Source organism: Uranotaenia lowii, chromosome 2 (assembly GCF_029784155.1).
Source record: "Uranotaenia lowii strain MFRU-FL chromosome 2, ASM2978415v1, whole genome shotgun sequence".
Classification (NCBI taxonomy): domain Eukaryota; kingdom Metazoa; phylum Arthropoda; class Insecta; order Diptera; family Culicidae; genus Uranotaenia; species Uranotaenia lowii.
The window spans coordinates 436,882,855-436,896,062 of record NC_073692.1 but is presented as its reverse complement, the minus strand read 5'-3'; the positions used below and the strand labels follow the sequence as shown (position 1 = coordinate 436,896,062).

The following is a 13,208-nucleotide window of genomic DNA, read 5'->3' as shown; positions in this document are numbered from 1 at the left end:
TCCGGATCGCCAGCAGTGGAGATCTTTTATCTCAGCCTTATGCGCCGGTCAATCGGCGCTGGACCCTTAGGTAGGTTAGGTAGGTTTCACATAACCTTCATTTAGTTGAAATAGCTTCACCCGTGCAGCAGAGTTTGGGAGAAAAGTCCCGCCAAAATCGTCATCTCCTGGAGACCAATATAGTGCCCAGCCGGGCAATCAAAACGTTCGTAAAGTAGCTTTTTCAGCACGTACAAATTGATACGTTTCAATGGTTAGAATGAATCCAAATACTCTAGTAAGAGTCATTGCCAGTCGAAATGCACTCAACACCTCAAACAGGCCATGCATAAAAAGGTAGATTGTTTCTCTTTTAGTTGAAATAAGAATTTACTTTTTTTATTGTTCTTCAATAGGTTTTACTTTTATTTTCAGTCTTGTAGTAAAATAGCCCACTTGTCACAATACACTCTTTTCATAAAACTTTATTAAAAATATTCACTCTTTGTTTCTTAAAATATCCTCTTGTACATTTTTTTTGTTCTATTCTTTCTTAAAATCAATTATATACAAACACGCTCAAACTGCACAGTCTTGAATCTCCAAGTTAAAATATAGGATTAAACCATAATAACACAGCATTCCAGTTTCTCTAATCAGTGGCGTACCTATGCTTTATTTTGTTTGTTTGTCAAGGACAACTGTTTATTGCATAAGTTTTATGGGGTATTCTTATTTCATCCTAACCCGGAAGAAGATTCTTTTAATATTGGTCGATCGGAATGAGGCTCACGAACAATAAAAGCGTTGTAATTCCCTCTGTCTATGAAATTGTAATTAATATCCTCGAACACAGTAACATTAAGCCAGTTTTGAGGTCGTGATTCGAAGAACATGGTTACTCTTACAGGATGTATGCTGATTTTACGGACTGGCCCGTAACCTTTCTGGTTGAAAGACTGTTGATACTTCTGCTGATGATAATGCGAATGGTCGCGATGATGTGGACGCTGATGGTGATGTTGATACGAAATTTCCTGAACTGCATCCTCATAGCTTGGTAAACCAGACGCAATTGTGTAAGAGGGAAGTGTTCCTACTTCGTAGAGCGGAGGCGCTACCAGGTCCAAATTGGGTGTTCGGCAGGTGACAAACGATACTGTAATGTGAAACCAAAAATACTATTATTATTTTTTCATGTAGCGAAAAATCCTTTAAATTGAATGAATAATATTTTCAGTGGTATATGTAGTTGCATGTAGAGGGTAGGTGACGTTGTCTTATAACAATCTTGAATTAAGTAAATAAACACACTGATAGCTTATAACAATCTTGAATTAAGTAAATAAACACACTGATAGCGAATGTATGAACAATTTGCAAAGATTTTATTTAGTATTCGTATGGTCGTGCCTTTGTAAAATATTCTTCATGATCAATAAATCGTAGAAATTATCGTAAGGGAGAGTGAGGATTATGAGCCACTATAATATCTCGGCAGAGTGTAAAGAAAAAAAAAGCAATCTACATAAATGACTTTTAAGCTAAGAGCCTTAGCATAAGCATATTATTTGTGGAACTGCTTAAACGTTAGGTGCTGTTTTTATTTAAGTCTCCAATAAAAATGTTTTTATTTGGAAGTTTTGTAATCGAATTCCGAGCTCTATCAGTTTTTTCCTGTGTGATTGAAGGTTTCAATATCGAACTGTGATAAATAAATGTGAATTGAGCTCTGTCAAGATATAGGTATATGATTTTTAGGCCTTCAAAGATGAAACATGTGCAGTGGTTATGTGCTTCGAAAGAAATTATCCTTCAGTGGGGGTGAATGATTGATATTGTTGCTTTCGAATTGGAACCTAAATGTCGAATTGCATATACACATACATTCATTCCAGTCGCTTGAATACGTAACATGGACGGGAATAGAAGCCGCAAATGTATGAATGAATAGGGAGGAAAAAAGAAAATCCCATTTGATGCACATGCTGACACATTTCGGAAGCTGCGATCTTCTACAAACGATGAACCAGATGAGAATGCTGAATATTGGAATAGGAATAAGGGAAAAACACCCTAGGCGCCTAGCAATGCTACAAAGTAGATTACGATGCATCATTTTTTTTTTTCAGAAACATTTCTTTACTTCTTAGGGAAGCAATTCAAGCGGTTGGACGCAGAATTTCGGCCAATACTTATCAAACAGTACACATCGTCAGAGAGCGTGTGACCAATGTGGTATAATAATGTCGATATTTTAGCAAGGAATGCCAATATTTGTTGTTAGCTTATCAGCAAGGCGTTGAAAATGTAATGTATATTTGGATAATTGAAGTTATTTTGATTATGCAGGCGTAGAATTTACGAACATATAGAAACATGACAGAAACACATTATGCACCTTTAAACATATGTATGAATATTTATAAATTATTGTATCTAAACAAAATGAGCTGCTTTTCATTCACCTTTATATGATTCAGTGGACATGGATTTTTGGATGGCGGTTCATTTTTTTCATGACTCGTGATGTCCTCCAAATCATTGAAAAATTATAGGCAATGGACAAGATACCCCGCTCTAACATATGCAAAACCATACTTAGGAGCACTTTGCCTTTATGAACTGGATACTTGAACTGTCCAAGTGGTGCTTCACACATCAACCGGGAACTACGAGTTCGGTAATTTATGTTACCAAACTCGTACTATTATCTTGAAAACTGAAAAAAAATCTAACAAACTAACGGTGCTTAAACTAGTGAAATTATGTCCAATTTTTTTTAATCGAACACAAACACATATGGCTGGGATTTAACCAGAATGAACTTAACGCCTTTGCAGTTTTTCAAAACTCTCGAAGTTTATGTACATTTCGTCTAGAAATTGTTTATGAAATTGAAATACCAGAGTCAGTAGTTTTGAGTTGGTGCACATAACATTTAAAGTAGTCATTAAACTCTTTTTTTTCTCTTTTACAAAAACTTTGAAACCGAGAGGCAATTTGCCATGAAAAACATATGGTCGGTATAAATAACAAATAAAATCTGCGTGGTATTTTTTACAGAGATATTCTCGTAAAAATTATCGGTTTTCGTTAGAAATAACCGAACGGTTCACAAATTTTCGGTAAAAATAACAGCAATTCCAGGTATTTCGGAATAATACCACATTTCGGTCAATACAACTGGCAGCTTGAAAATAATTTTTTTTTGTCACATTGACACATAATGACATTTGCAGGCTTAAATTGTCAAGACATGCCGAAAACTCACATGTCTGATTTGAAACCTTTCGAACAACAGGAAGGAGACTAGAAGTTTGTAAGATTTTGAACTTTGTTCAGGAAAAGAACAAAAAACTGTGTTTTCACCAAAACAAACTGTGTTTTTTTTGCCGCTGCGTTTTTTGTCGTTTTCGTGTCTCGTGAAAGAAAATATGAAAAAATATAAATAAGTGGATGTTGATTAGAGTCAATTAGCATTAAAAGCAATGATGGAACAAACATTTTGACTGCTAAGCTTTGAGCAGCAAGAAACGGAATACCTACATTTTGTCTTACAAGGACCAGTGTCAATTTTATGTCTTAACGAGTTTTACATTGTTGAAGGAGTTTTTTACGACCTCGCAATTTTCTCATTTGTTTTCGTGAAAGTACAATGATTCTTATTAGAGTGTCCATTTCCCGGCCATCTTCTCGTTCCCGGGAATCGGGAAATCTTGTGGCCTGTTTCCCGGGAATTCCCAGGATCCCGAGAAATATTCGAAAACCTGTTAAATATATGCACTTTGATTGAAATATAGCTTATCAAACCTTCTCTGCATACAATATGTTTGAAATGGACTCTTCATAATGTTTTTTTTAACTTATTTATTATCAAATATGTCATACTTTTTTCAACAATGATAAATTAAAACCAGTCAAGCAAACTATAATACAATCTGAACAGGTCAAATGAAAAACTCATTCATGATTTTATTGGTTAGTAAAAAACATTATGTTTTTATGTGTTTGATTTATCCAGCTATTTTTCGTTTTTCTGAACACTACACATAATTGTTCTTCATATGAAGCATAAACGATGTCTTGGTCATTTTTAAGTTTTAAAATTCATCTTGCTTTAAACCAGAGGTAAACAAGAGCATAAATATTGCTTTTGAGAAAACACAATCTGCCTACCTGATGGGGATATACAAGGATTATGGGTTTTCGTTCAAGGAAAATGATATGGAAATACATGTACCTAATCTTGTTAAACTTATCTATTTGAATAAAAAAATTGCACCAAATGGCTGCTAATACTGCAACAGGAATTGGCATATTCTCAATGAGTTTGTGGACTTTGGTGAGATTGTTTCATTTTATTTTAATTATATTTAGGTATACATATTTCGTCAATCCTTTTTGCCATGTAGGATTTTCCACTTAAACATCCCTTCCCATTCCTTTCTGAAACAGCTTTATGGGTCGTATGAGTTCTCTGCGCCTAAAGAGCTATTTTTGCTGTTTCAGATAATCCCTTCTATGATTACATTGACTTGTCACGGTGTGCATCATGGTACCACACTGATCTTCAAGAGCAGCACTTGGAATGAATATTCAATCCAGATACTCATTTTGGCATCTTGCGTTGCTTTTGATTATCAGTTGTACCTCGTGTATCAGCCAATGCAAGATGTGTGTAGTCACCCTATGCTATGCTATGATTTTTCTGAAAAGTATTTGGTGGGGATTATAAAAAAAACTAGCCGGTAAACTTCGTTTTTCCTTGTACTTCATAGATCGTTGGAAAATGTTCAAATCTACACGTCTTTAACTTCTTCGTGTTTGTGAATCAATTTTCATGAAAATCGTCATAAAATTGTTCGAGTTCTGTCCCATTTCAAGTTGATTTTGTATGGGAGCTCCTCTTCCATAAAAAGTGGGATTCTCGAAACTATTATACCAACTATCTCTGACCCGAAAACCCCCCGGATACCAAATTTCACTTCATTCCGACCGTCCGTTTATAGGTGATGGTGAAAAAAAAGAAAACGCCTCTATTTTAATATATAAGATGTTATAATGTTAACCGTAATAACTATAATTTAGTCCACAAAATTTTAATAATAATTTAACTTACAAAAAGTGAAAAAAAGCTTAGCAGCTGAAAACTAATATCAAAGTAAAGAAAAATCCGCTAACTTAAAGAAAATGTGCAACTGGATTACTTAATTCGAAATGCTTGCCATACGGTCAAAGATTGACCACCTAGTTAACATGAATTCGTAATACATATAAATCATGCATTCAATCACCTATAAACACATTGCGGACCAAATACGAGATATCTCGTTTTTTCACTTTTCGCTAGTGTAAGAAACATAAATAAAATGTCATGAATTTAATAATAATTTTTCATTCTACAAAATTTGACTCAATAATTTAGATTACTCAAAAAGTCAAAAGTATTTTATTGGTAGGAATTGCTCCAGTGGTTTCAAGAGATATCCGTCATGTGTTAAGGCCCTTTTTATCACCATCGCAAAAACATTTATGTTGAGTGATTCTATACCATTCATTTACGACACGCTATCCCCAAAACAAGTTGAATCGGACGGCAGTTAGGTTCAGTCTTTAAATATGTCACCAAAAAGTTGCGAATATGTTGATTCGATATTAGCGATTTGAACTATCTGAAAGTGAACTGACAAATCGGTGGAATCTTGTCATTGTAGATATATCGTCTCCTGTAGCTATATAGTATTTTGGTAAAATCAATTTCATCTGGTTTATTCGTTTGAATAATTATGTTGTTTCTACGAGTTACCTTCATAAATGTTTGCTGGGCAATTTCAATTAGTTTTGATGTCTTTTTTCCAAAAAGCGTTGGAATCACGAATATCATATAAAAATTAGCGTTGGAATACCTAAATTAAATAAAGTCGGAAAGTTTATCGAAAAAATTAAAACTTGATATATTTATGCATGAAAACTGTCAAACGATCGATTATCCTGTTACGGTTTTGAAGTTTTTTACAAGATAAGATCATAAAGCAATTTCATAATTTTTTTCATTAAACCAGAATATTTTTGTTCAAATAATGAATACACTTCTGTATACAATGATCCTGTGTGTCTTGTCTCTATTACAAGAATCTGTTATCGTGAATCGGTTTTTGGTAATCTCTTTTCAACACTCAACAGCATGGTTTAGTGAAACTAAGGCCAAAACGCGAAAAAAGAGAAAAACCAGATCTCGCAACTTATCCTCAATACCTACTGAACCGATTTTTACAAACTTCCATCATTGAAATTTCGATTTTTTCATTAAACATACTTTAATATTTAAAGTCAGATATCAAAATCTAGAGGCAACTGCGACTTTCTACATTGTGACAAATATGACTCTTTTGTTTGAATTTCATACTTTATAGTGAACTAGCTGACCCGGTGTGCTTTGCTACACCTTTCAAAATCAAATGATATTTTCAAAAATAACTCAAATTTTTATTGTTTTTTTTTTGGCATTATTTTAAATCATGCAAATTATAACATAACCGCAACCACTATAAATAAAATGAGAGCTGCAGCTGGGGTTTCAAATTGCAACACAAAGATAACTTAAACTAATACATATTCTGAATCTTGCTCTATAAATTTGTGTCAATGATCTGATTATTTAAATCTGTCTGAAGGGTCTCAAATTAATGGTACGCAAACAATCTAGCTTATATACCTAATATGGTTTTTTTAACTTGATACGTTCTGGATTAATGCTAAAAACTGATAAGAGAGCCCCCTCCCCTGTCCTTCCTTTCACCCCCTGCTGAATGGAGGTCGTGATCTTTAATAATCATACCCATTTTTTTCGTTCCCAAAAATCTTCTTAAATAAAATATAGTTCCATTGGTTGATAAGTTATTAAGCCTTACAACAAAATGTATATGGAACCTCCTCCTTTCTTCCCCTCTCTACACTGTAAAGCGTAAAGTTCTATAACAATCGTAGAAACATATCTCGTAATCAAGTACCTTTCCATGCCATATTTGTCTCCATTTGTTGGCTTCGTTAGCATAAATTGAGAACTTATGTTAACAAAATTATATTGGGCTCACCTTCCTCCTCCTATGTACCTACTCACTGAAAGGAGGATGATGTGTCAGATAACCATAGAATCATACCAAAATGATTTTCCATGTTAAGTTTTGTCCATTTTGTTGTTAAAAAAAATGCTAAATGTAAGCTTCCTCTTCCCTTCCTATATACCCAATTCCATCATCCTACTGCAAGAAAGGAATTGTTTCACATAGAAAAAGTATTTTTCGTACTCATATACACTGCCGGCCAAAAGTTTGGGATCACCCACTAAAAAACATGCAAATTTTGATCGTTCATATCTCAGCCGTCTTAGGACATATTGCAAATCTTCTGATCTCATTTGAAAGATAATGAGCAATAGCTATCTCGGAGGTGTTTTGCCCAAATATAATGTTTTAGTTTTGAACTTAAAACTTAACCTAAAGTTATAACATTTTCAAAAAACCGCACTCAATATTCAAAGCCGATCATCTCGGGATAGGGTGGACCAAGTCTCAAAATTTGAGTGGCATTAGAATTCCTGTTCTTTACTTCTCAAAACACAATCAAAAAATTTTGAGAAAAAATTCAAGAATGTATTTTTAATTAATAAAATAGACACTTGAGTTATCGTCCAAAAGTTTGGGATCACCTCTTTGTATGGTGAGTTTGGGATCATTCTTATAAAAACATGCAAATTTATTTTATTCATATCTTTCTCATCTAACATCGTATTGCAGATCTGAAGGGTTCATTTGGAAGCTTAGGAATTGTTGTTTTTTAATAAATTCATTCAAAAATTATATTTTGAAGTGATAACCATAAAAAAATCACCTGAAATTGATTGTTTTTTTGAAAGTTCCCAGATTTTTTTTTATAGTTCTCACCTTAAAATATTATTTTTGAATGAATTTATTAAAAAACAACAATTCCTAAGCTTCCAAATGAACCCTTCAGATCTGCAATACAATGTTAGATGAGAAAGATATGAATAAAATAAATTTGCATGTTTTTATAAGAATGATCCCAAACTCACCATACAAAGAGGTGATCCCAAACTTTTGGACGATAACTCAAGTGTCTATTTTATTAATTAAAAATACATTCTTGAATTTTTTCTCGAAATTTTTTGATTGTGTTTTGAGAAGTAAAGAACAGGAATTCTAATGCCAATCAAATTTTGAGGTTTGGTCCACCCTATCCCGAGATGATCGGCTTTGAATATTGAGTGCGGTTTTTTGAAAATGTTATAACTTTAGGTTAAGTTTTAAGTTCAAAACTAAAACATTATATTTGGGCAAAATACCTCCGAGATAGCTATTGCTCATTATCTTTCAAATGAGATCAGAAGATTTGCAATATGTCCTAAGACGGCTGAGATATGAACGTTCAAAATTTGCATGTTTTTTAGTGGGTGATCCCAAACTTTTGGCCGGCAGTGTACATTTTGATGCCAAATTTGGTTTCATTAGCTCGATTCATTCTCGAGCTATGCAAAAAAAATTGAATGGAAGCCCCCCTTTCCCCCTTTATATCTTTCCACTGAAAAAAAGTGAGGCTTCAATTTATGATAGAAACATTTCTCGTATTCAAATACCCTCAATTTGCTCGATCAACTCTCCAGTTATACTGAAAATTTTAAGGGAGACCTCTCCTCCCCCTTTTCATCCACCTCTTTGAAGGAGCGAGGGATACCAAATATTCATAGAAGCATTTCTCGTACCCAAATATCGTTCCATGCCGAATTTGGTTCCATTTGCTGTTGTAGTTCTTGAGAGATGCAGTAAAAATTGTATGAAACTCCCCTCCCTCTTTCCTCGCTGTAAAAAGGAAGAGGTCTTAAACAAACATTATAACATGTCACGTTCCCAAATACCTCCTCATTCCAAATTTGGTTCCATTAGCTTAGTAAGTTTTTGAGTTATGTTAAAAATTATAAAAGAAGCCCCCTCCCCCCTTTATATCTCCCTACTGAAAAGAGGGATGGGTCTCAAAAAATCATAGAAATATTTTTCGTATCCAAATATTCTCCCATGCCAAATTTGGTTCCATTAGCTTTATTAGTTTTTGAGTTATGTAAAAAAATATGAAAGAGGCCCCCTCCCCCTTTCTACTGGAAAGAGGGAGGGGTCTCAAATAATCATTGAAATATTTTTCGTATCCAAATACCCTCCCGCGCCAAATTTGATTCCAATATCTTGATTAGTTTTCGAGTTATATGAAAAATTGTAAAGTAGCCCCCCTCCCCCCTTCATATCACCCCACTGAGAGGAGGGAGGGGTACCTAATATTCATAGAAATATTCCTCGTTACCAAATACCACCTCATGCCGAATTTGATACCATTTGCTTGATGGGTTTTCGAGTAATACAAAAAAAATGACTATTGTTTGGGAGGCCCCTCCCTCCCTTCCTGATAAAGGGAGGGGTCTCAAACCATAATAGGAACCTTCCCCTGCCTCACATACCCCCACCTGCCAAGTTTCACGCAAATCGGTTAAGTAGTTTCCGAGTCTATAGGGAACAGACAGACAGACAGACAGACAGACAGACAGACAGACAGACAGACAGACAGAAATTCATTTTTATATATATAGACTAGCTGACCCGGTGTGCTTTGCTACACCTTTCAAAATCAAATGATATTTTCAAAAATTATTCAAATTTTTATTGTTTTATTGGCATTACTATAAATCAAATTATAACAGAATTTAAAGGCAACCACTATAAAATGAGAGCTGCAGTTGGAGTTTCGAATTGCAACACAAAGATAACTTAAACGAATATTCTAAATCTTGCTCTATAAATTTGTGTTAAAGATCTGATAATTTGTAGCTGCCTGGACGGTCTCAAGTTAATCGTACGCAAACAATCTAACTTATAAAATATGGTTGTTTTTTCTTGATATGTTCTGAATTTATGCTGAAAAACTGATAAGAGAGCCCCTCTCCTGTCCTTACCTTCACCCCCTGTTGAATGGAGGTCGTGGTTTTTTAATAATCATACCTAAATTATTTCGTTCCCAAAAATCCTCTTATATCCCTCCTCCTTTCTTCCCTTATCTACACTGTAAAGCGTAAGGATCTATAACAATCGTAGAAAGATATCTCCTAACCAAGTACCTTTCCATACCATATTTGTTTTCATTTTTTTGCTTCGTTAGCAAAAATTGAGAACTTATGCTAACACTATTGTATTGGGCTCACCTCCCTCCTCCTATGTACCTACTCACTGAAAGGAAGATGATATGTCAGATAATCATAGAATCATACCGAAATGATTTTCCATGTTAAGTTTTGCCCATTTCTCGGATTTTGTAAAAGAAAAGTTAAATGTAAGCCTCCTCTTCCCTTTCTATATTCCCAATTCTATCATTCAACTGCGAGAGAGGAATTGTTTCACATAGAAAAAGTATTTTTCGTACTCAAATACTATTTGATGCCAAATTTGGTATCATTTGCTCGATAAATTCTCGAGTTATGCAAAAAAAATTATATGGAAGCTCCCCTTACCCTCTTATATCATTCCGCTGAAAAAAGGTGGGGCTTCAATTTATGATAGAAACATTTCACGAATCTAAATACCCTCATATGCCAAATATGGTTCAATTTGCTCGATCAACTCTATAGATATACTGAAAATTGTAAGGGAGACCTTTCTTCTCCCTTTTCATCACCCTCTTTGAAGGAGTGAGGGATACCAAATATTCAAAGAAGCATTTCTCGTACCCAAATATCGTTCCATGCCAAATTTGGTTCCATTTGCTGTGCATTTTTGAGTTATGATGTAAAAATTGTATGAAACTCCCCTCCCTCTTTCCTTTCTCCCCACTGGAAGAAGGAAGGGTTCTCAAACAATCATTAGAACATGTCACGTTCCCAAATACCCGCCCATGCCAAATTTGGTTCCATTTGCTTAATTAGTTTTTAAGTTGTGTAAAAAATCATAAAAAAAAGCCCCTCCCTCCTTTATTTCTCCCTACTGGAAAGAGGGATGGGTCTCAAATAATCATAGAAATATTTTTCGTATCCAAATACCCTCCCATGCCAAATTTGGTTTCATTTGCTTTATTAGTTTTTGAGTTATGTAAAAAAATATGAAAGAGGCCCCTCCCCCTTTCTACAAAAAAGGGGGAGGGGTCTCAAATAATCATTGAAATATTTTTCGTATCCCAATACCTTCCCGTGCCAAATTTGGTTCCAATATCTTGATTAGTTTTCGAGTTATATAAAAAATTGTAAGGAAGCCCCCCTCCCCCCTTCCTATCACCCCACTGAGAGGAGGGAGGGGTACCTAATATTCATAGGTATATTCTTCGTACCCAAATACCACCCCATGCCAATTTTGATACCATTTGCTTGATGGGTGCTCGAGTTATGCAAAAAATTGTCTTTTGTTTGGGAGGCCCCTCCCTCCCTTCATGAGAGAGGGAGGGGTCTCAAACCATAATAGGAACCTACCCCGGCCTCCAATACCCCCACCTGCCAAGTTTCACGCAAATCGGTTCAGTAGTTTCCGAGTCTATAGGGAACAGACAGACAGACAGACAGACAGACAGACAGACAGACAGACAGACAGACAGAAATTCATTTTTATATATATAGATTAGCTGACCCGGTGTACTTTGCTACACCTTTAAAAAAATAATAAAATTTGTGAAAATGATTTAAATTTTCATTATTTTAAGGCATCAACATAATTCAGCAGTAACCACTTCGAAATGAGAGCTGCAGCTGGTGTTTCGAATTGCAATACAAACATGATTTCATCTGCTTTACTTAAACTCGATATCCAAATTTATTTTTCAAGACTTGAAATTTTTACTCTGTCTTTATAAGCTTTATGAGTATTTAAATTATGCTAAAATATATGGTTTACTGGTGTGGCTTCTCCACCCTCTCCCTCTTCCAAAGTGGGAAGGGCTCACAAACTACCATAAACCATTGTTTGTATAACGTCACATGCCACATTTGAATCCAGCTCTGACACTCGCTGAAAAAAGAACAAAGAACATGAAATATAGTCCCATTTGCTTGATAAGTTCTCGAGTTATGCAAAAAAAAACATTTATGGGACCCTTTTTTCCCTACACAACCCCTCTCTGCTGACAGGCATACAGGAATTTTTGGACACGACTGTGCCGTCGAACTCGCCAGATAAATAACTAAAATAAAGTCTTAAAATACAAAAAAAAATCTTACCAGTTTTTTTCCATTTCTTATACTTCAAGTACAGGTAGCAGGAACACACGCAAAATAATCCAGATATTAAAAGTAGCGCCATCATTGCTCCAATCCACAAATAGCCTGGATATATGAATGATTCACTGGTCAAAATATCCAAACCTTTTTTCGAAACTCCAGCCACCGAGACGTTTCTTGAGAACCTCAAACCTGAATCATCAGCACCTTCCCCAGCAAAATGCTTCAAACTACTCATCAGATTGAAACTACTTGAGTTTCGGTCACTGTGCACGTTTACTGAATCTGGCAAATCTTGATATTCTCCGTGACTTTCGCCTTGAAGTGAACCTCTAAACAAGTCTTGATGGCTTTGTAAGTTTTGCCAAAATAGCGTATAGTTGTTGTCACGGATCAGCTTGTCGAAATCCAAACTGGTGGGCACTTCGAATGTGATTCTTGATTCCAGATTGTCTAGCATGGTTTCAAACTGATATCGTGTTCCGGCGATAGATACTCCATAGAAGTTGTTTTAATTTTGTTAGCGTCTAAAGGCATGTACCTTCTGTATATAGACAGACTAATCAATATCAAATTACTGTCAGGTTGATGCTAAACTCGACGTTCCCAACGCCGCCGAAAAGACTTCCACGCGACACGACGCTTTAGATCTGACTGATGGTTGTTAGTATGCTACAGTAACATAATCGTCGGAGCATGAATTCTCACCCTCTATGAATGTTTCGAACATCACTTACACCAATGAATGAATCGAACAGCTGATAAAATGCTGGCAACATGTATTCTGTTCAAGAGATTCTCCTAAGATTCATCCTCTTTCACACGCAAAAGAGAATGTGAATTTTTTTAAGTAGGGGAGAGTGAGGAGACTTGATCCCTGGTGTGATTTGATTCTTCAGCTTTATCTCGTATCTTCGACAAAGATGAAATCGGTACCGATGTTTGAAAGGGGGGAAAGTGCGAAATGTTA

General features: G+C 35.2%; 1 protein-coding gene across 2 annotated transcripts; it reads right to left on the bottom strand.

The window, feature by feature from the left end:
- Positions 1 to 398: 398 nt before the first annotated feature.
- LOC129746897 (protein commissureless 2 homolog) lies at positions 399 to 12,887 on the bottom strand. Of its 2 annotated transcripts, none has more exons than XM_055740824.1 (2): positions 12,239 to 12,887; positions 399 to 1,138 (listed from the first exon to the last, which is right to left on the bottom strand). In XM_055740824.1, the coding sequence occupies exons 1-2, from the start codon at positions 12,696 to 12,698 to the stop codon at positions 717 to 719; spliced, it is 882 nt and encodes a 293-aa protein (XP_055596799.1). In that variant the 5' UTR covers positions 12,699 to 12,887; the 3' UTR covers positions 399 to 716. The 2 variants fall into 2 exon arrangements, with proteins under 2 accessions (XP_055596799.1, XP_055596800.1); XM_055740825.1 differs by lacking the exon at positions 399 to 1,138 and adding an exon at positions 11,244 to 12,029.
- Positions 12,888 to 13,208: the final 321 nt, after the last annotated feature.

What these genes read in the sequence shown, in the direction of transcription:
- LOC129746897 (XM_055740824.1), bottom strand. Translation starts at nt 12,698, where the DNA reads ATGCTAGACAATCTGGAATCAAGAATCACATTCGAAGTGCCCACCAGT. An exon ending in TAAGAAATGGAAAAAAACTG is followed by an intron (nt 1,139 to 12,238) that starts GTAAGATTTTTT and finishes TTCACATTACAG; the next exon opens with TATCGTTTGTCACCTGCCGA.